This window comes from Protopterus annectens, chromosome 2.part0 (assembly GCF_019279795.1).
Source record: "Protopterus annectens isolate FY-2018-M chromosome 2.part0, PAN1.0, whole genome shotgun sequence".
NCBI classification, from domain to species: Eukaryota; Metazoa; Chordata; order Ceratodontiformes; family Protopteridae; genus Protopterus; species Protopterus annectens.
In genome coordinates, this window is record NC_056728.1 from 1,014,429,914 (window position 1) to 1,014,456,100 (window position 26,187).

At 44.1% G+C, this 26,187-nt stretch overlaps 1 protein-coding gene across 3 annotated transcripts in view; it reads right to left on the reverse strand.

Moving 5' to 3' along the window:
* The window catches only part of UNC5C (unc-5 netrin receptor C), a 1,141,364-nt gene that overhangs the window by 85,161 nt on the left and 1,030,016 nt on the right, over positions 1 to 26,187 (reverse strand). For all 3 annotated transcript variants that reach the window (XM_044061271.1, XM_044061273.1, XM_044061270.1), the window contains one exon: positions 464 to 697. In XM_044061271.1, coding sequence (XP_043917206.1) covers positions 464 to 697 — 234 coding nt within the window. The remainder of the gene's footprint in view (positions 1 to 463; positions 698 to 26,187) is intronic.

Consider the following 26,187-nt stretch of genomic DNA (forward strand, 5'->3'; position numbering starts at 1 on the left):
TCGGGGGGTGGTACTGTTGTAAAACAATGTCAGATGGACAATACTGGCACTACAGGAGAATGACTCCATTGTAGAGAAACAGGAGGAACATATGGGGGAGATTCTAGCTGTAAAATCTTGCCATCTCAGTGGCTAAAGTTTCACAAACTCAAAACACTTTGACATGATTTCAAGCATTCTGAAGAGACTCCCAATGAAATGTCCACAATGTGCCAATAATGTGCATTATGAGTGCTTTATTTATGAACATTATTCAGTACATTGCTGCATTTCCTTTGTATCATTTGTTTCTGTACTATTACTTTATATGCTTACGCAAAATGCACACCTGAAACCATATTTCACCATATTTTATGAGCAAAGGATTAAAGAATCGTAAAAAGATTACAACCTTCCTATTAGCTGATGTGTAAGGTACTTTTGCAACTAATACAAAACCAAACTAGTAAAAAATTTGTATTACCTTTAGTGCGTCTTCTGTGTCATCCAAGCAGTAAACTCGAATGTTGTACTCCACGGAATTGCAGGACACTGGGCCAAAAATAGCCAGCTTTAATCGTTTTGCAGCTGATTTGGTGACTGATTGCCCAACTAGAGAATATGTGGTCAGAGTTTCTGTAAGAATGTGACAAGACTCAGAGTCCAACTGAATATAACATGGTGTTGTGAAGTTTTCCTCTCCAACAATGACAACATCCTATGAGAGATAAAAAGGCAGAATAGTACAAGGCATCTGTTTAGTTAATTTTATGTGTTATATTTACTTATTTAACATTTGACAGATACATAACGCAATCTACATTTTAACTAAAAACAAGGAAGACCCATATAAATACTGTATAAAAAAGGAATGAGTACATGAATTGACTGCTAGAATATCACTACACATACTGCCATCTACAGCCAGAGCATGGTGGGTGACTAACTTAAAAAATGGGTTTATGCTACCCAGAATGTCACAAAATGTTAACCCTTACCTTTCAACATTTCAAACACTAGATTAAACAAGTTGATTAAAAACTGTATATGAATAAAACTAAACAGTCAAAGCCTGATAAGCAAGCAATAATGCCCAACAGACTGTGTGTTACTGTGTAAATAATTCATGCCCTGGGGTGTTCTGAGGCCCAGCGATACAGGAGTTTTCATTTAAGCACTAACTGTATCTGATCTGGGGTCTTTGCTGCTAATTTTTAATTCTGTCACTTATTTAGGGAGAACATGTCTACAGCTGTAACCTGAGGGAAACTTTTCTGTTTTCTTCAAATTAGTTTGGCGGAAATCCAGAAAATTAAAGAGGAGCACCTTACAAACCTTAGAAGAAAATCTATTCACCTACTAGGATTAATCTGTTCTCGTTGACTTATGTAAGACACACACACACACACACACACACACACACACACACACACACACACACACACACACACACACACACACACAAACAAGACAAACGCACACACATATACACACTTTTTTAAATATTTACATTTACATACAATTTTAATGTGATGCTAGCTAAACAGCAAAAAATGGCAAACATTAGCTTTTTCTCTGTCTGATTCACACAGTACAGTTGCGTACACGTACCATAAATGTACAAGTTCGAGTGTATTCACTGCTGCAGTCATCAACTGTGGGTTTTCCCTGCTGTGGTAGCCCTCAGACGGCCCGAATACCAGAGTCAATGTTTTTCTGCGTCGGCTGCTGTCACTTGCTGACTGATGTCAGGTCATCAATGCTATAAAGGAAGGCAGCCGATGCCATTACATCAGTTTTGTCTTGCCCTAACCAGTCAGAGGTCCAAGTAAATATGGTAAAGGTGGCCCTGGTAGCTAACTCTTCTGGCTGAGGTGATAGCTAGGAGAAAAGCAGTCTTCCAGGAGAGGTATCTTAGTTCTGCTGAAGCAGCGGATTTGAAGGGTGGTAAAGTTAGTTTTTCCAAAACATAATTCAGGTCCCAGGCTGGAATGGATGGCCTTCTGGGAGGCCTGATATTAGAAGCCCCTCTGAGGAATTGCTTAATCAAAGGATGGGAGAACAGGGGCCGTTTTGTAACAAAATGAGCTGAAATGGCTGAGGCATGGATTTTAATAGAGAAGAAGGAGAGGCCACTATTAAGTAGCTCCGTTAGGTAGTCCAGGATAAGAGGGATGGAAGGTTGTAAGGTATTGCCCCCTCTGGACTTGCTTCAGGAGCAGAATCCTTTCCATTTTCCTGCATAGGAATTTCTGGTGCTTGGCCATCTGGCCTCTGTGCTAATGTCTAGGACCTGTTTGCTTAACAGGGGCCCCTTGTTTGCCTTTAGAGTATTAGCCATGCTGATAGTTTGAGAGTCTGCAAGTCTGAGTCAGCACTTCCCCCACCACCTTAAGCTGAGTTAAGTTAAGATGTCTGAGATCAGGCAAAGCTGCCTGGGAGGCTGTAAGGTCAGGCTGCACAGTAAAGGGTACCAATGTTGTCTGGGCCAATCTGGAGCAATGAGGATGGCCTTTGGTCTCTCCTCCCTTATTTTGATCAGTACCTTGGGAATAAGAGGCAGAGGAGGGAATGCATACACAAAGAGGGTGTTCCAGGTGAAGGTCAAGGCATCCACCTTCCACGCTAGGTGATGATACTCCCTGGTACAGAATTTTTTCAGCTGATGGTTGAGGTGTGAAGCAAAGAGATCCACCTCCGGAACCCCCCACGCCTGAGTGATTTGCAAAAAGATTTTTCTGTGGGGCTGCCATTCATGGGGTTCCAGTAAGCTTCTGCTTAAACGGTCTGCCAGGGTGTTGTTGATCTCTGGTAGGTATTGGGCTATCAGGTGTAGCCCCCATGGAAAAGGCTGTCAGCCGGAGGTTCATGGCTAGCCTCCACAGAGGGTAGGATTGGGTCCCTCCCTGTTTGTTGATGTACCACATTACTGTGGTGTTGTCTGTTTTGATAAGGAGAACCCCTGGCTTGAGATGGGGTTTGAAGGATGTCAGAGCCTTTTGTACTGCCATCATTTCCTTCTGGTTGATGTGCAAGGGAAGGTGCTGGGCATTCCATAGACCATGGGTACACTTGAAGGTGCTGGGCATCACACAGACCTTGGGTGCACCTGCCTTCTAGGTGAGCACCCCAAGCTATGTCTGAGGTGTCAGTGGTAATGGTCTGCCCAGTTGGGCAGTGGTTGAAGGAAAGCCCCTTGTTCTGGGCACAGGCCCTTGCCCACCAGAGAAACTTGGAACTCAGTCCTTATACAGGGGATGAGAGAGAGAGAGAGAGAGAGAGAGAGAGGTCTCTAGGGATTGAGAATGCTGACACCAAAAGTTCTTTAGGTACCACTGAAGTTTACTCATGTGATGCCATTGGCTTGCAGGAACTCCCTCACAGTGAGGTGACTTCTGGAAGTCAACTGTGTAAAACAGAGAGGCTGAAGCTCTGCTTTCCTGGGGATAGGAAGGCCATTTGGGATGATGTGTCCAGCAGTGCTCCCAAGATAATGATCTTTCTGGAGGGTGTTTGCCTTGATTTCTTCTCATTGATGGTGTACCCTAAGGAGATTAGGAGGGTTTTGACAAAGTGGAGGAGCTTTTCTTAGCACTCTGCCTGAATGAGGCAGTCATCCAGAAAAGGGTAAATTTGTATATTTTTGTATCTGCAAAATGCTATGGCCGGGGCCAAGCATTTGGTGAATACCCTGGAAGAAGTAGATAAGCCAAAGGGTAGCACAGAGAACTAAAAGTGTTGTGATCCTGCTCTGAAGCGAAGGAATTTCCTGAAGGATTCCCTTATGGGGAAGTGGAGGAAGGCATCTTTTAGGTCCAGGGCAACTAACCAGGCATTTTTTGTCAGCATAAGCAGCAGCTGCTGCAAAGTTAGCATTTTGAATTTGGGGACCACCAGGAAGATGTTCAGAATGGATAGATCCAGGATGGGGCGTCAAGTGCCTTCTTTTCTGGGAACAAGGAATAGTCTGGAATAAAAGCCTTTGCCTGTTTGATCTGATGGGACAGGTTCTACTGCCCCTTGGGATATGAGAGTTTGGACTTGTTTTAATTCCTCTGCCCACTGATTTGGAGGTAAGTCTGGATACCCTCTTGGAATTGGGAGTTTGTTGAAGGAGAATTTGTATCCTTGAAAAATTATCTTAAAGCCCTTGGTCCTTGGTTACAGAAAGCCAATTTTCTTTGCAGAGGGAGAGCCTTCCTCCTAGTTTTTGGTGAGTGGAAAGAGGGCAGAGGGAGTCACTGAGAATTTTTGCCATAGAGGGATTGCTTAGAACTCCCTGCCTTTGGAGCAGAAGTGGTCCACTGCTTGGTTCTCTCCTGCCCCTGGGATAGGAGTCTGGGAGGTCTGGCCCTGTGGGGCTTACCTTGCCCCTATCTGCTAGGTGCAGGAAAAGACCAGTGTTTTATGGGAAAATTCCTGCTGAACCTAGGAGGTTGTACCTGAAGGAAGTCTTTTACTGTTTGCATAGATTTTGCTTTGTTTTCCATCTTTTTAAGCACCTCTCCTGTTTTTACTCCAAACAAGCGGTCCTTATCCATGGGTGCATCAAGTAATTTAGATTTGACATGATCAAGGAGAGGTTGTTCCTTCAACCATGCGTGTCTCCTAATGACAGATCCTGACACTGCTACCCTGCATGAGGCTTCTAGGGCGTCATATCCACAGTGTAATGAGAGTTTAGCCACTTGACAAGTAGAATGCATTAAATCTGCTAACTCTTTCGAATTGGCACAGTCAGGAAAGGTTGAAATCTTTTGTTTTAATTGTTCCAAAGTGTGTTGTTGATATTTTAACATGTGGAACTGACAGTTGAGTGCTCTGATAGCTAAGGTTACAGAGGTGTATACTTTTTTACCCCATCTGTCCAAAGCTCTGGAGTCCAAGTCAGAAGGAATAGGATTCTATGCAGAACTAGCCTTAGCTCCTTTTGGTCCCTATGTAATAACCTCTGGGTCTGCAGCAGGATTTCTGTACAGGTATTTGTGAGAATCCAGTACTCTGTAATACCTGTCAGGTTTTCTGGGAGCAGTTGGGGGGGCATCAGGAGTTAAGCTGGATTCATGATAGACATCGTCAACCACCTCTAAGATTGGAGGGATGGCCAAGGGTCTGTGCTGGGGCAGGTCTAGATTCTCTCTTAGTCTTTTCTTAGACTGAGGGAAGTCCTGGGATTCCCAGTGGAAATGTTCCCTGAAGGTGTGAAGGGTTTCCCCAAAGGAAATATCTTCTGGTGAGGAAGCAGAAGGAATGGATTCCTCTGCATCTGAATCCTTATAAGCAGTCAGAGGTTGTTGTCCCTCCTCAAACACTGAATAATCAGACTCCTCAGAATCCTGTTCTGTTAGTATTTCAGGAGAAAGGTCTATTTTTCTTTTAGAAGGAGTGGCATGACTACCCCTGATAAGGATGATAGGATCCTCTGCCATTTTAAGCATTCGAGCTTGGGGTGGCGGAGCAGGGGTAAAATGGTGGCTAGAGGTAGTTTTCCTAGAAGTGGCCTTGCCTCTATAGGCCTAAGAGTATCCAATGATCTGAGAGAAATGGCAGACGGAGGAAAAGACGTTGTTTTTTGTCTAGATTTGGTAGTGTGAAAAACCTCCTTGGAAGCTGGTGCCTGCGTCACGGCTCTGGACTCAACCAAGGCAGAGACAACCAAAGGCTCGGAAGACGAAGAAGATTTCTGTGGCTTACCGGACTCCAAAAGGGTCTCAGCAGAGGTCTGTGAAGGTATCGAATCGGGCATCGGGGCTGTGAAGGTGCCTCACTGAATTCCGGAGAACTGACGACCTTTTTAGCAGTAGAGTCATCGGAAGGCTTAGCCTTGTCTGGTCTGTCTCTATCTTTATCCTTAGGTTTTTTCGGAAAGTCTACGGAATGTTGGCTGATGGACACCACTTCGGAATGAAAATACCTGGCTACAATAAGAGCTCTATGATGAATGGTTCTCACACTAAAGAGGGCACAGAAGCAGCAATGGGGGACGTTGTGGTCTGGGCCTAAACAAGCGACGCACTATGAATGGAAGTTTCGGTGTGGTATTTGCTTTCCACAGGCGAGATGTTAACTTTTTTGGACATTGGTTAGTGCAAGAAAAAAGGATCCCCAACTGGGTACTTAGCTTTAGACGCTTTCAGATGTAATTCAACCTCTGGTAGCAACTGAACAGCACACTTGCGAACTGCTTCTGCTACAGGCTCCACGGCAAGAAAGACCAGGGCCACCTTTACCATATTTACTTGGGCCTCTGACTGGTTAGAGCAAGAAAAACTGATGTAATGGTGTCGGCTGCCTTCCTTTATAGCACTGACGACATGATGTCAGGCAGCATTTGACAGCAGCCAATACAGAAAAACATTGACTATGGTATTTGGGCCGGGGATAACCCACAGGTGATGACTGCAACAGTGAAACACAAAGAACATCAGCTTAATATGCTGCTGTGAAGGGCAGACTCATTTCTCACTTGGGTACTACCTGTACATTGACTCCTTGCTGGACAACGTTCATTCTTCAATCAGAGTAGCAATGTACAGGTCACCCATTCTGTAAACAGTGTTAAATGGGACCTCTGGCTGCAGGGCTTAGATGGCTTCAAGAATTCAGAGCACACAACTATGTGATTTCATATACATATATCACTTATGGAAATATGCAAAAAAAATCTTTACAAATCTTTTATTTCATTGTAGTTATACTGAAAAAAAATAGCACAATTGTATATTTTGTTGAGTTATTAAAAAGCAGTGTGATTACCACTCAGTGGAAGACAAAGAAGGGTAAAATATGCAGTTATATATACATAGCACAAACATCTTTTCTATAGCTGCAAGCTTGCTTGAACTAAACTGTTTTAACTGCAGTCTTGCTTGCATTAAATTATGCTTTCAAATCAGATATGGCATGGACATAAATTGGAAGCAGACTGCGGTGGTGGTGCTGCGGTAGCGCTGTCGCCTCACAGTTAGACGTTGCCCGTTTGATTCTCAGTTAGAGTGTCTTCTGTGTGCTGACATGCGTGAATGGAAGTTCCTTCATTGAAGGTTGTGTGTTAGGCCTGGCAAGCCAGTACATAAAAATCTACTGCCAATCATTAGCGGACCGGAGTTCCGCTGTGGCGACCCCTAACCGGGAAAAGCCAAAAGACACAACAACAACTTGCAGTATGTATAATAAAAGTCTTCTGTCAAATCGGCTATACTCGTAAGTGGGCAAAACAAACTGGAAAGGTCAAGCCACGAGAATCTGTAGCATAACAAACTGTAACACTAAAGAATGAAAGAGAACGTGGCGACAACATTTTATAAATGAAAAGTCAACCTGACAGAATCAGTAAAACAACAGACCTCATCAAATGGTATAATCTGTTACAGGAAGAAAAAAAGGATTTTTCCCAGTTTCACAATGTTTCTTCTTACTCTGGCAGTCAGGTAACTAGACAGAAGCTTCCTGTTTTTTTGCCCTCTTTCCACTGGTAACACGGCAGTATCCAGCAGTAAATGTGCACAAGAAATTAGATAAAAGAGGCAGAAAAGTGAATTAAATTGAAGAATGTTTTCAGTTGTTATGTCAGCATTTCATCACCTAATCTTTCAGTTCCATGAATTACAACTTTTAGCAAGTTGTTCTGGTCTCCTACTGGCTGGTGGAAATTACTGGTAGAAAGGCCAGGAATAGAAACTAGTGAAGGTATATCTGCAGACAGTGTGACCAAATCATTGTGAGTAAAGTTTTCAAAAGTAAAATGAAGATTATGTGCATCTTGCAAGCCTTGTGGCCATAAGATATACAAGCTTTTACTCAAAAGTTTTTTTCTTAATCATTAGCCCATAAAACAGCACTATGTTCTTTACAGTACTACTGTCAGAATATTGTCACTGTATTAACAGCAGCACTTTTCACATGGACTTTGTGCTGAAAAATCTTTGTGCATTAATGTATGTGCAACCTAACAGCCGCAGAAACATAAAATCACTATGCTCAAGCAACACTTCTATATGACATGTCACAATATCAGTCAGAAAAAACAAAATGCCTTAGTAAGAAGACCCTTAGCAATTAAGAATGAATGAGCAAGGGATATAAAATATTACCTGTACCTGTCCTGAAACGTCGCAGTGATCATCCATTCCATTTCTACTTGAAATTACAGTCAGACTAAAAGCATTAAAGTTTTTGAAACAAAATATGACTGACTTAAAAAAGGGTCAAATGGAAGTGTGTTGGGGGGGGGGGCAAAACATGTCCAGAATGTCTTGCATCAGTGGGGTTACTTGGGTTTGTTAGTCTTACAGACACCATAGTAATAAAGAAATAGCACATGGTTGGTAGCAGCTGCTAGTTAGGCATATTCAACATTCAGGAGTTATTTTTATTTATTTATTTAAAGCTTGTTAATTAGGTAAGTGGGCTGGTCTAAGGACCCTTTTTAGCCATGACCCAGGCTGAATGGACAGATATTGTAGCCATGACACAGGCTGAATAGACAAATACAAAATACAGACAAAAACATTTAATTAAAAAAAATCTGAGTAAAATCAGGGATGAAGAAGAGAATGCCAATGCAGAGTAACAAAGTCAGATTTATCAAGGGAGTGGGCCTGTTAGGAAAACAGCAGTCAAGAACCAAGGAAACCTGAAACAACATTAAGGAACTGTGTCCATCACTGTCAAGAAGCAAGGGAGCCCACTGTAGTATCTTGGAGGTGGGCCTTGAAGCCTACAATAACTACAACATTCTGTAGATGGGCCTGCATTTTCATGAAGCAAGAGAGCCTAGTACCACTATAACATCCGGGAGGTAGGTCCTGCACTGTCAAGAAGCAAGAAGTCACAAACTAGTTAACAACTAGGAGGTTGCATGTTCTGCATTGTCAATAAGCAAGGATATCTAGAACTATTGTAATATCTAGGAGGTCAGCCACTGTCCAGAAGCAGAGGAACTCAGAAGCACTATAAAATGAGATGGGCCATGCAATGACAAGAAAATAAGTACAGTTGTGTACACTTACCATAAATGTAGATGTTCGAGTGTATTCACTGTTGCAGTCATCACATTTGGGTTATCCCTGCCAGGGTAGCCCTCGACCAGCCCAAATACCAGAGGCTTAATATTTCTGCGTCGGTTGCTTTTGCTTCAGGACTGACGTCAGGTCATCAGTAGTATAAAGTAAGGCAGCCAACACCATTACATCAGTTTTTCTTGCCTTAACTGTCAGGAGCCCCCAAGTGGGAGCCAGGTTATGGTGGAAGAACCCCACCAGTAGAAAGTAAATACCAAAAAGTTCTTGTAAGGAGAGAGACAGAGAAGAAAAGGGGGATGGAGGGAGGGAAACCAGGACTGCAACAGTGAATACACTCAAACATCTACATTTATGGTAAGTGTACACAACTGTGCTATGTTCTTCATGTTTCACTGTTGCAGTCATCACATTTGGGTTGATTCCCAAAGCTAAAGAAAAGGGTGGAGGCAGTCAAGAAGACTAGGGATTGGCTAGTATGCCCTGAAAGACTGCAGTCGAAAAGCCTGCCCTGGATTTGGAGAAGATAGGCAGGTGATAATGCTTGTTGAAGGTATGAATTCATGTCCAAGTGGCAGCCTCCAGGATGTCCCTGGTGGGGACTCCTCTGTGAAAGTTGCAAAGGTGGAGGCTGCTTTGGTAGAGTGAGTCCTGAACCTCTTATAGGGAGGTTTCCCATGTTGCTTGTAACAGAAATGGATGCAGTGTGCTATCCATTTGGAAATGGTTTGTTTGTATATGGCTTTGCCCTCTGCCCCGGCAGCAAAGCTGACTAGCAATTGATCAGTCTTTCTGAATTATTTAGTCCTATCTAGATAGAATCTGAGCTGTCTGTGCACATCTAGAAAGTGCAGGATCCTTTTCCCCTTGTTTTGGGGGTTAGGGAAAAAGGTGGGCAAATGAATATATTTGGTTGAGAGCCACACTGGACACCACTTTTGGCATGAAGGATAAGTTAGTCCAGAGGGACACCCTGTCAGCATGGAAGGTGATGAAAGGCTCTACACCCATTAGTGCTTGTAGCTCGAATACTCTTCTGGCTCAAGTGATGGCCAGAAGCAAGGCTGTCTTCCAGGAGAGAAACTTTAACTCTGCTGAAGATGCTGGTTCAAAGGGGGGCAGGGTGAGCTTTTCCAACACAAAGTTTAGGTCCCAAGCTTGGGTAGGTGCTCTTCTGGCTGGCCTCAAGTCGCTAGCTCCTCTTAGGAACTGTTTGATGAGAGGGTGTGAGAAAAGGGGCTGCTCAGTGGGGAAATGAGCAGAAATAGCAGAAGCATGAATTTTAATAAAGGAAAAAGACAGACCACTGTGTAGTAGATCAGCTAAGTAATCCAGGATGACAGGGAGGGAGGGCTGTGCCATGCTGGATCCCTTAGCCTGAATCCAGGTGCAGAACCTTTTCCATTTGTCAGCATAAGACTTTCTAGTGCTAGGGCATCTGGCCTCACATATAACATCTAGAACGTGTTTGCTGAGGTTGGCAGATTGATCAGTGGTTCAGGAATAAGCCAAGCTGCCAAACTGAGGGTCTGCAATTGGGGATGCATGAATTCTCCTTCCCTCTGGGTCAGGAGGGTAGTGGTCTGAGTGAGACTCCATGGAGGCAGTGGGGACAGGCTGCGCAGCAGTGGGTACCAGTGCTGGTGAGGCCAGTCTGGAGCAATAAGAATTGTCCTTGGTTTTTCCTCCCTTATTTTGAGTAGTACCCTAGGGATGAGAGGTAGTGGAAGAAAGGCATAGACCGATAGATTGACCCAGGGGAAGGACAGGGCATCCACTTTCCAAGCCATGCAGTGATGCTCCCTGGTGCAGAACTTGCTGAACTGATGGTTGCTGTGAGAGGCAAAGAGGTCAACCTTCGGGGTGCCCCATTTCTGAGTTATTAGGGTGAAGGTTCTTTTGTCTAGCTGCTACTTGTGTGGGTCCAGAAGATTTCTGCTTAAGTAGTCTGCCATAGAGTTTTAGAGAACCTGGCAGGAACTGTGCTAAAAGGTGTAGTTGCATGGCTGAGGTTGTTTGCCAAAGGTTCATGGCGAGCCTGCATAGAGGGTAGGAATGAGTACCTCCCTGCTGGTTGATATACCACATCACAGTGGTGTTGTCTGTTTTGATCAGGAGAGCCCCTGGGGAGAGAAGGGGCTTGAAAGCTGTCAGTGCGAGCTGGACAGCTAACATCTCTTTTTGGTTGATGTGCAGATGTATTTGATGTGGGGTCTATTGGCCCTGTATGCACCTGCCGTCCAGGTGTGCACCCCAGGCATAGTCTGATGCATCTGTGGTGAGGGTCTGGGCGGTGGGGGGTGGTGAGAAAGTTAGTTCCTTGTTGTGAGAGCATGCTGCTGCCCACCAAAGAAAATCTTTTCTGAGGCAAGGTATCATGGATATAACAGTTTCCAGGTCTTGAGAGTGTTGACACCAAAGGCTTTTTAAGTACCACTGAAGTTTCTCATATGCAGTCTGGCATATGGAATGAGTAGAATGCAAGACACCATGAACCCTAGAGCTTGCAGAATTTTCCTTGCAGATAACAGGGGTCTGCTGGCTAGTTGAGAGAAGTAGGCTGTCAGGTAAGGTTGCTTCTCTGGTGTAAGGAATGCCATCTGGGATGCTGTGTCCAGGCTTGCTCCCAGGAATATAATCCTTTGGGTGGGTACTTATTTGGATTTCTTTTCGTTAATTGTGTACCATAGGGTTTTCGGTACGGACTTTACAAAGGTCAGGTGCTTGAGCAGCTTTTTCTGACTGTCTGCCTGAATTAGGCAGTCGTCTAAGTATGGGTAAATTTGGATATTCCTTTGTCTGCAAAAGGCAATGGCCAGACCCAGGTATTTTGTGAAAACTCTGGGAGCAGTAGATAAGCCAAAGGGAAGTGCAGAGAACTGAAAGTGCAGAGATCCTGCCCTGAAACATAGATATTTCCTACATGATTCCCTCATAGGAATGTGGAGGTAGGCCTCTTTTAGATCTAGGGTAGCTAGCCAATCATCCTTGGACAGCATGGGTAGCAGTTGGTGGAGAGTGAGCATTTTGAATTTTGGTATCACCAGGATGGTGTTTAGAATGGCTAGATTGAGGATGGGATGCCAGGCTCCCTCTTTTCTGGGTACCAGAAAAGTCTTGAGTAGAAACCTTGGCCTTTCTATTCTGCAGAGAGTAGGGGGAAGGACTTGCTTTTGCACCTCTGCTCACTGGTTTGGAGGTATATCTGGGAACCCTTTTGGAGTTGGAAGAGTGTGGAAAGAAAATTTGTATCCCTGGGACACTATGTTGAGGACCTAGGAGTCATTGGTAATGGTGGCCCAGGTGCTTGCGTGAAAGGAAAGTTTTCCTCCTAGGGGTAAGTGAAGGTGGCAGAGGGAGGGGGTGGGGGATGAGAGTCATTTGAGTTCTTACCATGGGGGGGTGGCTTAGAACTCCCTGTTTTTGAAGTGGAGGAATTCCACTGTTTCGATCAATGCATTCCCTGCTGCTGTCTGGGGGGTGTCTGCTTCCATGGGGTCTAGGCTGAACTGACCTGGTGGGAGCAAGAAAGGACTAGTGCTTGGAAGGGCAATGCCTGCTGAACCTAGGTGGCTAGACCTGTAAGAAATCCTTAAATGTCTGCATAGATTTAGCATTTTCTTCCATCTTTTTTAAGACCTCCTCTGCCTTAGTGCCAAATAAGTTGTCTTTGTGCAAGGGTGGATCTAACAATTTAAATTGAACATGGTCTGCCAAGGGCTGTTCCTTAAGTCATGCATGCCTTCTAAAGACAGAACCAGTGACTGCTGCCCTGCTAGAAGCTTCTAGGGTGTCAAAACCACACTGCAAGGTGTGTTTAGTTACTTGACATACATAATTTATTAACTCTTGTAACTCTTTAGATTCTGCACAAGCAGGAAAGGAAGACACTTTTTGTTTGCGGAGTTCCAGGTTATGTTACTGAAATGTTAGCATATGGAACTGGCAATTTAGTGCTTTGATAGCAAGAGTAGCATAGGTGTATACTTTTTCTAGTGCTCGGGAATCCCTATCTGAGGGGTGGGATTCTAAGCAGAGGTTGCTTTAATTCCTTTATGCCCTTGAGAAATTACCTCAGGGTCAGCAGTAGGATTTTTAAAAAGAAATCTGTGTGAGTCAGGGACACTGTAATACCTGTCAGGTTTTCTGGGTGCAAGAGGGAGGGTGTCAAGAGTCAAACTGGATTCAGGGAAAACATCGTCCACAACATCCAGGACTGTGGGAATGGCCAGGGGTCTGTGTTGTGGAAGATCTAAGAATTCCCTGAGTCTCTTTTTAGCCTGAGGGTAGTCCTGACATTCTCATTGGAAATGCTCCCTTAAGGTATGAAGGGTTTCCCCAAAGGAAAAGTCCTTGGGGGAGAGGTTGAAGGAATGGAGTCCTCTGCATCAGAATCCTCATAAGCAGAGAGGGGTTGCATATCTTCATATTCAGATGCATCAGAGTCATCAGACTCCTGTTCAGACAAAACTACTAGGGACAGATCTCTTTTTCTTTTGGAAGGGGTAGCTTGGCTTCCCCTGATCAGCATGATAAGGTCTTCCACCATTTTAAGCATTTGAGCCTGAGGCAAGGAAGCAGGTGCCTGAGATTGGGTCATCAGTTTCTTGGGTGTGGCCAAGGCCAGGGCCTTAGAAACTCGGTAGTTTTTGAAAGAACGGTAGATGCAAAAGAAGTCATCAGTTTGTGTCGAGAATTGGTAATGTGAAGTACTTCCTCGGAAGTCATAGGCTCTGGACCCATCCAAGGGAGAGACAACTGCAGGATTCTTAGTCAAAAAAGAGTTTTGCAGCATACTAGACTCCGATAGGGTTTCAGTAGCGGCCTACGAATCCACAGAATCGGGCATCAGGGGCTGTGAAAGCACCTCACTGAGGACCGGAGAACTGATGACTAGCTAAACGGAAGCATCGTCGGTAGGTTTGGACCTGTGTGTTCTGTCTCTGTCTTTATCCTTTCATTTTTTCAGAAGATCTGCTGTTGGATGGCTTACCGAAGCCATATCGGAATTGGAATACTGTAAGCAAAAATATGTAGCTACAATAAGGGCCCGACGATGTATAGGTCTGACATTAAACAAAGCACAAAAGTGACAGCGGGGGACGTCATGGTCTGGGCCTAAGCAAGTGACGCAGTAAGAATGAAAATCTTGGTGTGGTATTTGCTTTCCACAGGTGAAACAATTGTTAACTTTTTCTGACATCAGTCAGTGCAAGAAAAAAGGATCTCCAATGGGGTACTTAGCTTTAGAAGACTTCAACTTAAATTCAGAAGACGAAACTCAGATAGCGGCCGACTGGCACTCGTGTGAACTGCTTCTGCTTCAGGCTCCGTAGCAAGAAAGACTGATGTAATGATGTCAGCTGCCTTACTTTATACTACTGATGACCTGACATCAGTCCTGAAGCGACAGCAACCGATGCAGACATACTAGGCTTCTGGTATTTGGGCCGGCTAAGGGCTACCCTGGCAGGGATAACCCAAATGTAATGACTGTAACAGTGAAACACGAAGAACATCTGCATTCTTAACACCTTTGCTGAGTGAAGATATAAAATAACTATATGTATAAAGTACAGTTGTGTACACTTACAATAAATGTAGATGTTCGAGTGTATTCACTGTTGCAGTCATTACATTTGGGTTATCTGCTTGCAGGTAGCCCTCAGTCAGCCTGATTATCAAAGTCTTGGGTCCTGTGTTGGTTGCTGTCCCTTCTTCCATGACGTCAGGTCACCAGGGGTATAAAACATGCAGCCGACACCATTACATCAGTTTTTCTTGCCCCAGATATCAGGTGCCCCCCTAATGATATACCTCCAACAATAAAGCAGATACACAAAAAAGCTTTTAAGCATAGTAAAGGAAAGTAGAGGTATAACCAAAAGAAGTTAGGGGGCTGGATGGAGGGTAACCAGGACTGCAACAGTGAATACACTCAAACATCTACATTTATGGTAAGTGTACACAACTGAACTATGTTCTTCATGTTTCACTGTTGTAATCATTACATTTGGGTAGATTCCCAAAGCTAAGGTTGGGAGGAGGAATTTAAATAGAATTAGGACCAGCTATAAGGCCCTGCAACACTGCAGTGGCAAAACCAGCCCTGGATTTAGAGAAAATTGGCAAATGGTAATGCTTGGTGAAAGTATGTACAGAACTCCAGGAAGCAGCTTCTAAGATGTCCCTAGTAGGGACTCCCCTGAGAAAGGCTGTAGAGGTGGATGCAGCCCTGGTTGAATGGGGTCTGATGCCCTGTGGGATAGGTTTTCCATGGTGCTTATAGCAGAAATGAATGCAGTGGCCTATCCATTTTGAAATGGTTTGTCTTGAAATAGCTTTCCCCCTGTCCCTGCAGCAAATGCCACCAGTAGTTGTTCAGATTTCCCTTGAGGTTTAGTCCTGACCAAGTAGAATCTAAGCTGTCTGTGCACATCTAAAGAGTGCAGTATCCATTTCCCTTTGTTCTGTGGGTTAGGAAAAAAGGTTGGCAAATGAATGGACTGATTAAGAGCCACACTGGATACCACCTTGGGCATGAAGGAGGGATTGGTTCTGAGGGACACCCTGTCCGCATGAAAGATGATGAAAGGTTCCACTGCCATAAGGGCCTGTAATTCAGATATGCTTCTTGCAGAAGTGATTGCCAAAAGGAAAGCTGTTTTCCGGGAAATAAATTTTAAACCTGCAGTAACAACTGGCTCGAAGGGAGGAAGAATGAGTTTCTCCAAGACAAAGTTAAGATCCCAGGCTGGAGTTGGAGCTCTCCTGGGTGACCTTAGATTTTTTGGCCACTCTGAGGAACTGCTTGAGCAATGGGTTAGAGAAGAGGGGAGGCTCTGTGCTATAATGAGCTGAGATGGCTGAGGCATGAATTTTGATGGAGGAAAAGGACAAGCCCTTATGAAGCATCTCAGTTAAGTATTGTAGAATCTGAGGTAAATTGGGCACTACTGCGTTCATTCCTTGAGATTGGTTCCAAGCACAGAATCTTTTTCATTTTGCAGCATAACATTTTCTAGTACTAGGCCTTCTTGCCTCTAAAATGATATCCATCACTGATTTGCTGAAGGTTGGTAAAGGAGAGATTAGGTAATTAGCCAGGCTGCTAGGTTCAGGGTTTGCAGCTAAGGGTGCAGAATCATGTTCTCCTGCTGAGACAACAGGGAAGGAGTCTGAAGCAGGTGCCATGGAGCCAAGCATGACACACTGTGCAAGAGTGGGTACCAGTGTTGGCGAGGCCAGTCTGTTGCAATTAAAATTGTCCTTGGCTTGTCCTGTTTGATCTTTAGTAGTACCTTGGAGAGCAGAGGCAGAGTAGGAAAGGCATAAGCTGAAGGATAGAGCATCCACTTTCCAAGCTTGATTGTGGGGAATCCTTGTGCAAAATTTGTCCAGTTGATGGTTCTGGAGGGAGGCAAACAGGTCTATATCTGGACTCCCCCATTTGCTTGTCAACATGTTGAAAATCCTTGGTTCCAGTTTCTATTCGTGTGGGTCCATGAGGTTTCTGCTTAGTCCGTCTGCCAGTGTATTTAGTTTTCCTGGCAGGAATTGAGCTTGTAGATTCACTTGGTAGCTCAAGGCTGTGTTCCACAATGCCATGGCTAGTCTGCAGAGAGGTTAAGAATGTGTACCCCCCTGCTTGTTCATGTACCACATGACAGTGGTGTTGTCCATCTTTACCATTAGTTGACATGGAAAAATGTGGTCCTTGAAGGCTGTCAGAGCATTCTGTACAGCTAACATTTCCTTTTGATTTATGTGCAGGTGCATTTGATTTGGGTTCCATTTGCCCTGAATGCACTTCCCTGCCAGGTGAGCCCACCCATGCATAGTCTGATGCATCTGTTGTTAAGATTTGTTTGGCAGGGGGTAATGTGAATAGTAGTCCCCTGTTTTGGTGGCAGGCCTCTGCCCACCAAAAGAACTCTAGGTGTAGGCAAGGTATGATAGGAATCCTTGCTTCCAGATCCTGCGAATGTTCACACCATAAGCTTTTGAGATACCATTGTAGTTTCCTCATATGCAGCCTTGCATATGGAATTAGAAGAATGCATGAGGCCATGAACCCCAAGGCTTGCAGTATTTGCCTTGCAGATAGCTGGGTTTTTGTGGCCACTTGTTTGAAGTAAGTTGTCAAATGTATCCATTTCTCTGGCTTGAGGAAAGCCATCTGGGAAGTTGTATTCAAGCTTGCTCCCAGGAATATCATTTGTTGACAGGGTACCAAGTGGGATTTCTTTTTGTGTACGGTGAACCCCAGACAAGTCAGTACCCTTTGAACAAAGGAAAGGCCAGATGATTGAAGAGAATGTCCTTGCTTTTTGCCTGAATTAGACAATCGTCCAGGTATGGGTATATTTGAATATTTCTTTGCCTTCAAAATGCAATGACTGGAGCTAGGCATTTTGTGAATACCCTAGGCGCAGTAGATAAGCCAAAGGGCAGTGCAGAGAACTGATAGTGCATGTAGCCTGCTTTGAAGTGTTTTGAGAAGATTCTAGATAAAAAAACTTCCTGAGATGTTAGCTCTCGAACCAAGGCCATAAATGTCACTGTCCTGACCCACACCAGTGGACTGAGTGTTACCCAGCAGTACCAGAGTCTGCACACTAAATATAATACTGCCAATGATGAGTCAGTGATCAGGTTTCCTCCCTGGCAAAAGTTCCAGTACTTCTACAGGAACCAGACAAGCTACATTACTTAGCATCACTGCATGCTACTCAGGCACAATGCACAACCCAATCAAATTCTTATACAGTGTGATAAGAAAAAGCATTGCTGCATGCCACTCAGGTAGTATGCATGACCCTGTCAAGTTTTTTATACAGTGTGATAATATCATTGCATGCCACTCAGGTAGTATGCATGACCCTGTCAAGTTTTTATACAGTGTGATAATATCATTGCATGCCACTCAGGAAATATGCACGACCCTGTCAAGTTTTTATACAGTATGATAATATCATTGCATGCCACTCAGGAAATATGCACAACCCTGTCAAGTTTTTATACAGTGTGATAATATCATTGCATGCCACTCAGGAAATATGCACGACCCTGTCACGTTTTTATACAGTATGATAATATCATTGCATGCCACTCAGGAAATATGCACGACCCTGTCAAGTTTTTATACAGTGTGATAATATCATTGCATGCCACTCAGGTAGTATGCACGACCCTGTAAGGTTTTTATACAGTGTGATAATATCATTGCATGCCACTCAGGTAGCATGCACGACCCTGTAAAGTTTTTATACAGTGTAATAATATCACTGCATGCCACTCAGGTAGTATGCACGACCCTGTCAAGTTTTTATACAGTGTGATAATATCATTGCATGCCACTCAGGTAGTATGCACGACCCTGTAAAGGTTTTATACAGTGTAATAATATCACTGCATGCCACTCAGGTAGTATGCACAAAGTACAGTTTTGTACCTACCATAAATGTAGATGTTCGAGTGTACACCCTGCTGCAGTCATCACACTTGGGTTATCCTGCCGTCAGGTGGTCCCGCAGTCGGCCGGAATTCCAAAGTCCTTGTCCGGTGTCGGTTGCTGTCGCTTCTTCCCTGACATCAGTGAGCCAGGGGTATATATAATGCATCCGACGCCATTTTCTTCAGTTTTTCTTGCCCCAGATGTCAGGTGCCCCCAAAAAGGTGGTCAGTAATTAGTACCAATTTATGAAGTTTTAGCACAAACACAAAACCCCTCTAGCTATAAGCAAATACATCAGGAAGGTTTTGTAGAGATTTAGCCAGTTAGATCAGAGGGGATGGAGGGGGGGTAACCTGGACTGCAGCAGGGTGTACACTCGAACATCTACATTTATGGTAGGTACAAAACTGTACTATGTTCATCGTGTAACCCTGCTGCAGTCATCACACTTGGGTAGAATACCAAAGCTAAGGATGGGTGGAGGATTCATAAAGGGTTAGAGGAGGCAGAACTGCAGTGGCAAAGCCAGCTCTAGTCTTAGAGTAAAGTGGTAAGTGGTAGTGTTTGGTAAAGGTGTGTACTGAACTCCAAGTTGCAGCTTCCAAAATATCCTTGGTTGGAACCCCCCTGAGGAAGGCTGTAGAGGTAGCTGTTGCCCTGGTAGAGTGGGGCCTAATGGTAGTGGGAACTGGTTTTCCATGATGGGTATAGCAAAAACGAATGCAATGTCCTATCCATTTGGAAATGGTTTGTTTTGATATAGCCTTCCCTTGTGAAGCTGTAGCATAGGATACAAAGAGCTGGTCAGACTTTCTGAAAACCTTAGTTTTATCCAAGTAGTAATGAAGTTGCCTGTGAATGTCCTAGGAATGCAGGAGTCTTTCTCCTTTGTTCTGTGGATTTGGGAAGAAGGTGGGTAAGTGGATGGTTTGATTTAAAGCCACAATAGAAACCACCTTAGGCATGAAGGAAGGATTAGTTCATAGAGAAACTCTGTCTTGATGGAAAATGAGGAAAGATTCCACTGCCATTAGTGCCTGCAGCTCTGAGACTCTTCTAGCTGAAGTTATTGCTAGCAGCAGGGCAGTCTTCCATGATAGAAACTGTAGATCTGCAGAGAAAGCTGGCTCAAAGGGAGGTAGCATAAGTTTTTCCAGAACAGAATTGAGGTCCCATGTTGGTGTAGGTGCTCTCCTGGGGGGTCTAATGTTTTTTGCCCCTCTGAGGAACTGCCTTAGAAGTGGATGTGAAAATAAGGGTGGATCCGTGTTGTAGTGGGCTGTAATAGCTGATGCATGGATTTAAATGGAAGAAAAAGAAAGTCCTTTGTGCAACATCTCAGCTAAATACTGCAGAATCTGAGGCATGTGAGGCTGAAGTGTGTTTTGCCCTTTAGCTTGGTTCCAGGCGCAAAATCTTTTCCATTTGTCCGAGTAGGCCTTCCTGCTGCTGGGCCTCCTAGCTTCCAGAAGAACACCCATAACTGCTTCGAAAAGAGGAGCTGGCTGGATGCTTAGTTGATTTGCCATGCAGCCAGATTTAAGGTTTTGAGCTGGCTGTGTAGAATCTGATTGTTTTGCTGTGTGTGCAAATGAGCAATTTGTGGCAAAATCCAAGGTGGGCCCTGGGCCATATTCCTTAATAGTGGGTACCAGTGCTGGCGCGGCCAGTCTGGAGCTATGAGTATCAGTCGTGGTCTCTCCTTTCTGATTTTCAGAAGCACCTTTGTGAGGAGAGGCAATGGAGGGAAGGCATAAACTGTCAGGTTTTCCAACTGAATGAGAGTGTGTCCACTTTCCAAGCATGATGGTGAAGTGTCCTTGTACAAAATTTTGTTAGCTGATAGTTTTGGGGGCTGGCAAACAGGTCTATGTCTGGAAGGCCCCATTTTTGAGTTATCATTGCAAATACTTGTGGATCCAGTTTCCACTCATGGGGATCCATGATGTTTCTGCTGAGGTCGTCTGCCAATGTGTTCTTTTTTCCTGGCAGGAATTGAGCTTGTAACTGGACTTGGTAAGCCAGTGCTGTGTTCCACAAGGTCATTGCTTGCCTGCATAGAGGGTAGGAGTGTGTACCCCCTTGTTTGTTTATGTACCACATTACTGTGGTGTTGTCCGTCCTTATTGTAAGTTGTCCTGGATGTAATAGGTTCTTGAAGGCTGTCAGGGCATTCTGTACAGCTAGCATCTCTTTTTGATTGATGTGCAGATTTCTTTGATCTGCAGTCCATACGCCTTGAATGCACTGTCCTGTCATGTGTGCCCCCCAGGCATAGTCCGATGCATCTGTTGTCATAGTTTGCCTGGCTGGGGGCAAGGTGAAACGCTAACCCTTGTTGAGGTGACATGCCTGTGACCACCATAGAAACTCCTGTTGTAGGCAAGGAATGAGAGATATCATTGTGTCCAAGCTGTGGCTGTGTTGAGACCATACACTTTTTAGGTACCACTGTAATTTCTTCATATGCAGCTTTGCAAATGGTATTAGTAGTATGCAAGATGCCATGAAGCCCAAGGCCTGCAGAATTTTTCTTGCAGGGAGTAGGGTCTTTGTTGCCATTGTTTTGAAATACTGAGTCAGTTGTAGTTGTTTGTCTGGCGTCAGATAAGCCTTCTGGGCCGTTGTATTCAAGCTGGCACCCAGGAATGTCACATTTTGTGAGGGTACTAGTTTTGACTTCTTTTCATTTACTGTGTACCTCAGGCAACTTAGAAGATGTTTTACAAAAGCCAGATGTTTTAAGAGGATGTCCTTGCTTTCTGCTTGGATTAGGCAGTCGTCCAGGTATGGGTATATTTGAATTCCTCTTTGTCTGCAGTATGCGATTACTGGTGCCAGGCATTTTGTGAAGACCCTGGGTGCAGTAGATAAGCCAAAGGGCAGTGCAGAGAATTGGTAATGGGTTGAACCTGCAATGAAACGGAGGTATCTTCTGCAACTTTGTCTGATAGGGACATGCAGGTATGCCTCCTTGAGGTCCAACGTTACTAGCCATGCTTTCTTGCCCAACATGGGAAGAAGCTGATGTAGTGTTAGCATCTTGAATTTGCGTACTTCTAAGAAGGTGTTTAGAATTGAAAGGTCCAGAATCGGTCTCCAGGCATTGTCCTTTCTGGGGACTAGAAAGAGTCTTGAGTAAAATCGTTGGCCTAGCTCTCGTGTAGGTACCAGTTGAATGGCTCTCATATCCATGAGAGCTGTAATTTGTTTTTGTGCCTCTGCCCATTGATTTTGTGGCAGGTTTGGCATTCCTCTTTTCATTGGCAAGGTGTGGAAATTGAATCTGTATCCTCGTGAAATTATGTCTAGGACCCATTTGTCCTTTGTGACAATGTGCCAGTTGTCTGAAAAAATTGTGAGTTTTCCTCCCAAGGGAGCTGCCAAGAGAGTGTTGCTTGGCCAGATGAGGTGCAAGTCATTGAGTATGCCTTCTGGTAGATTGGGGCCTGTCTTCTCCTCCCTTCTGTGTTGCAGTGCCCCATTGTCGAGGTTTGTATTGGGCTTGTGGTTGTCCTCTGCCTCTTGGACGTCTGTATTTACCCCTCTGCAGTCTGTCAGTAGCTGGAAAGGACCAATTTTTAGTTGGCCAATTTCTGCTGAAGCGAGGGGGCTGTACCTGACGAAAATCTTTGACTGTCTGCATAGATTTTGCCTTATCCTCCATCTTCTTTAAGACTTCTTCTGCCTTAACTCCAAATAGAACATCCTGCTGTAAGGGAGCATCTAGAAGCTTTGCTTTAACATGATCAGGCAGAGTTTGTTCCTTTAACCAAGCATGTCTATGTATAACAGACCCAGTAACAGCTGCTCTGCAGGAAGCCTCCAAAGAATCAAAACCACATTGTAAAGTATGTTTGCCCATCTGTTCAGCTGCATGCAACAGATCCTGCATTTCTTTCAATTCAGACTGTTGAGGGAGTGTGCTCATTTTTTTGTTTTAGCTGAGACATAAGAAATTGCTGATATTTTAGCATGTGAAATTGGCAATTTAGTGCTCTCATAGCTAGAGTGGCTGAGGTGTAAACCTTTTTCCCCCACCTGTCTAGTGCTCTGGAGTCCCTTTCAGAGGGTACAGGATTTTTTGCCATAGAAGCCTTAGCCCCTTTAGAACCCTGGGAGATAGTCTCTGGATCAGCAACAGGGCTTTTATAAAGGAATTTGTGGGAATCAGGCACTCTATAGTATCTGTCTGGTTTGGCTGGAGCAGGAGGCAGAGAATCTGGGTTCAAACTAGATTCTAACTAAACATCATCCACAATGTCTAAAACTGGGGGGATAGCAAGTGGTCTGTGCTGGGGGAGTAAAAGAAACTCTCTGAGCCTTTTCTTTGAGTCAGAGTAGTCCTGACCTTCCCAGTGTAAATGTTCCCTCATAGTGTGTAAAGTTTCCCCAAAGAATAGTCTTCAGGAGGAGAAGCTGAGGGAATAGAATCCTCAGCATCAGAATCTTCATAAGGGGAGAAGGAGTAATCTTGGTCCTCAGAGGAGCCTGAGGAAACAGACACTTGATCAGAGGAGGCATAATCTTCCTCTTGTCTAGGCCTTTTGTCGGGTGGGGGTTGGGAACCCCTGATTAAAGAGATCAAATCTTCAGCCATTTTAAGCATCTGTTTCTTAGGCATGGGGCCTTGAATTGGAGACTGAAGTGCAGTCTTTTTTGGTTTAATAGGAGTCTTAAGCCTAGGATACATTTTAATGGTGAGCGTCGTTGGTCTGAAGACGCCTTCAGAAACCGAAGGTGTTTCTGCAGCACCGACATCTCTTTCTGCAGAGTCGCCGGTAGGGGCTGAACAAAATGGCTGCATCGGCCTAGCCCTCTCCGCCAAAGGCTCCGAAGCGGTCTCGGGTTCCAAATCTGCGGTAGTCAGGGGCTGCGTCGGAGCCTCACTGAAGACCGGTGAACCGGAGACCGGTCCAGCCGAAGCCTCGGAGTCTGGCTTGGGCCTAGGCTGCCTGTCCTTATCCTTGCGTTTTTTGTGCACGCCGGTAGTCGTTTGCTCCGACGGCATTGTGTAGTTAAATTTTCTACTGAAGTAGTGTCGTGCAAAATCAAAGCGTCTTTTTATAGTACGCTTATTAAACCTAGCACAAAAACGACAACCAGTGACGTCGTGGTCTGGGCCTAGGCAAGGTATGCAGTAAGAGTGAAAATCCTTATGAGGTATTTGCTTCCCACAAGAAATACAATTGTTAACTTTTTCTGACATCGGTCTGAGACAAGAAAAGTTTCCCCAATGGGGTACTTAGCTTTATTGAAGACTTCGGATCTGAAATTCGACTTCGAAAATCTCAGGAGTTGGCCGACCGGCACTTGCGAACTGCTTCTGCTTCAGGCAACACGCGGCAAAAAAGACTGGGGAAAATGGCATCGGATGCATTATATATACCCCTGGCGCACTGACGTCAGGGAAGAAGCGACAGCAACCGACGCCGGACCAAGACTTTGGAATTCCGGCCGACTGCGGCAGGATAACCCAAGTGTGATGACTGCAGCAGGCTTACACGATGAACATCCCTGTCAAGTTTTTATACAGTGTGATAATATCATTGCATGTCACTCAGGTAGTATGCACGACCCTGTCAAGTTTTTATACAGTGTGATAATATCATTGCATGCCACTCAGGTAGTATGCACGACCCTGTCAATATTTATACAGTGTGATAATATCATTGCATGCCACTCAGGTAGTATGCACGACCCTGTCAAGTTTTTATACAGTGTGATAATATCATTGCATGCCACTCAGGTAGTATGCATGACCCTGTCAAGTATTTATACAGTGTGATAATATCATTGCATGCCACTCAGGTAGAATGCACCACCCTGTCATGTTTTTATACATTATGATAATATCACTGCATTTTGCTCAGGTAGTATGCACAAACTCGTCAAATACTTATACAGTGCGATAAGGAACAGATCATCGCAGTAACCCTCTGAAAGCTGACCCATATCAGTATTATTCCAGTGGAGAAATCAAGAAGACGACTATGCATACTGTGGAATCCTGGCATCCTACCTGATAAAAGGAGATTGCCAGTGTTTCAATGTTAACGTTGGGCAAGTTAACACAGCTTAAAACATCTAGCGAGGTGAATGAGGACAATGAAAGGGCAAAAATAAGTAAGTAATGAAAAAAATGATAAGTCGAAAACTGCAGTGCAGCATACATTATAAAAAAAGTCAAAACTAGAACAATTGTAAAAATGACACAGATGCATATACGAATAAATCTGACTCATGGACTCCCTATGGCTGCCTTCTGCAATTATTTGTGCAAATAAACTTGCAAGGTACAGCTGAGTGAGACATTCAGGTGGCCAGAAGCTGACAATAAAGAAAAACAATGTGGCAATTCTTATGACAAACAGCTAGCTGGGATAGAAGTGCTTGATATACAATTCCAGGTATGTACTTCTATAGTTTACCTTTACAACTATCTTCATGTTACTGGTTAAAATTAAAAGTAAACTATACATCATCTCTATTGCCATGCCATATCCATCCATCCTCAACTCCTTTTTTCCATTTTGCACACAGGGTTCAGGGTGTCACTTCAACAGTGACAATCATCTTGACCAAGGTTTACACTGCTGGGTGGCTAGCCCTGCTGCAGTAGTTCATCCGTACCACTCACTCGCACCTACAGCCAATTTACAGTGCCCAATCAACCTACTGCATGTCTTTGGAATGTGGGAGGAAACAAAAGCACCTGGAGGAAATCCACACAACTGCAGGGAGGACATGCAGCCTCTGCACAGAAGGCAACCCAGCTGAGAATTAAACCAGAAAACCTCTTGCTGTGAGGCAAAAATGTTAACCACTGTACCACTGTTGCTGCCAATATGTTGTACCATATGCCATTTGGAATTGCTCCCTTGGGAACTACAAATGAGCCTTATGACTGGTGAGTTAGAACCTCATGCATTCTTTACATATACTTTGATAACTGTTACCCAAGAGGCACTCAGTGTAAAAACAGTGTGCAGCCATATGTTCAGCAGTCGATCCTTTGTGGCTACTTTTCTACCTGCATTCAAGCAATATGTGAAAAGTACATCATCATGTTCATGAACTTTAGCCATGTATCATAAAATCCAACTTTGCAAACTCACATCATTGTAGAGAGATGAAAGAATCGAGACAGTGGCCACGTCTCTTTTTTAAATTAATGGCATTGCATAAAAACAATACATCGTGACAACATTGTGAGCAATGAATACAATTAGTCATGATGTAGACTCTAGTCTGGTCACTTATATAGAAACAGTACCCCCATTGTAGTGAAGCATGAATCACCTACACCATGCTAAAGTTTACTGCAATACTAAAATATTTAGTTTCTTAGGATCACAGTATAAATTGCGCATGTGTTCAGGTGTCTAAAATGCATAATATTAAAAAAATGAGACTATTCCCCCCAAATCTGTCTCTTAAATGTTCCTGGTTTTGGTGCTACCATGGCAGCCCATGCAATGTTTAAAAAGAGTTCACTGGATTAGTTCTCTTACCTTTTCTCATTAAAAAAATACATACGTACCTATAAAAGAATTCAATAACCAAGATCATGTTAAATGTAATATTCTGGTCCGAGTCAAAAATTTAAACTAATGCCCTCTTGACTGAGCAGATGCCAGAGGATGATGGTGAAAAAGTAGGCAAGCAGTTAGCCTAAAAAGTGCCCAAAATCTCGAGGACAGTGGTGGCACCAGCAGACAGCAAAGGAGT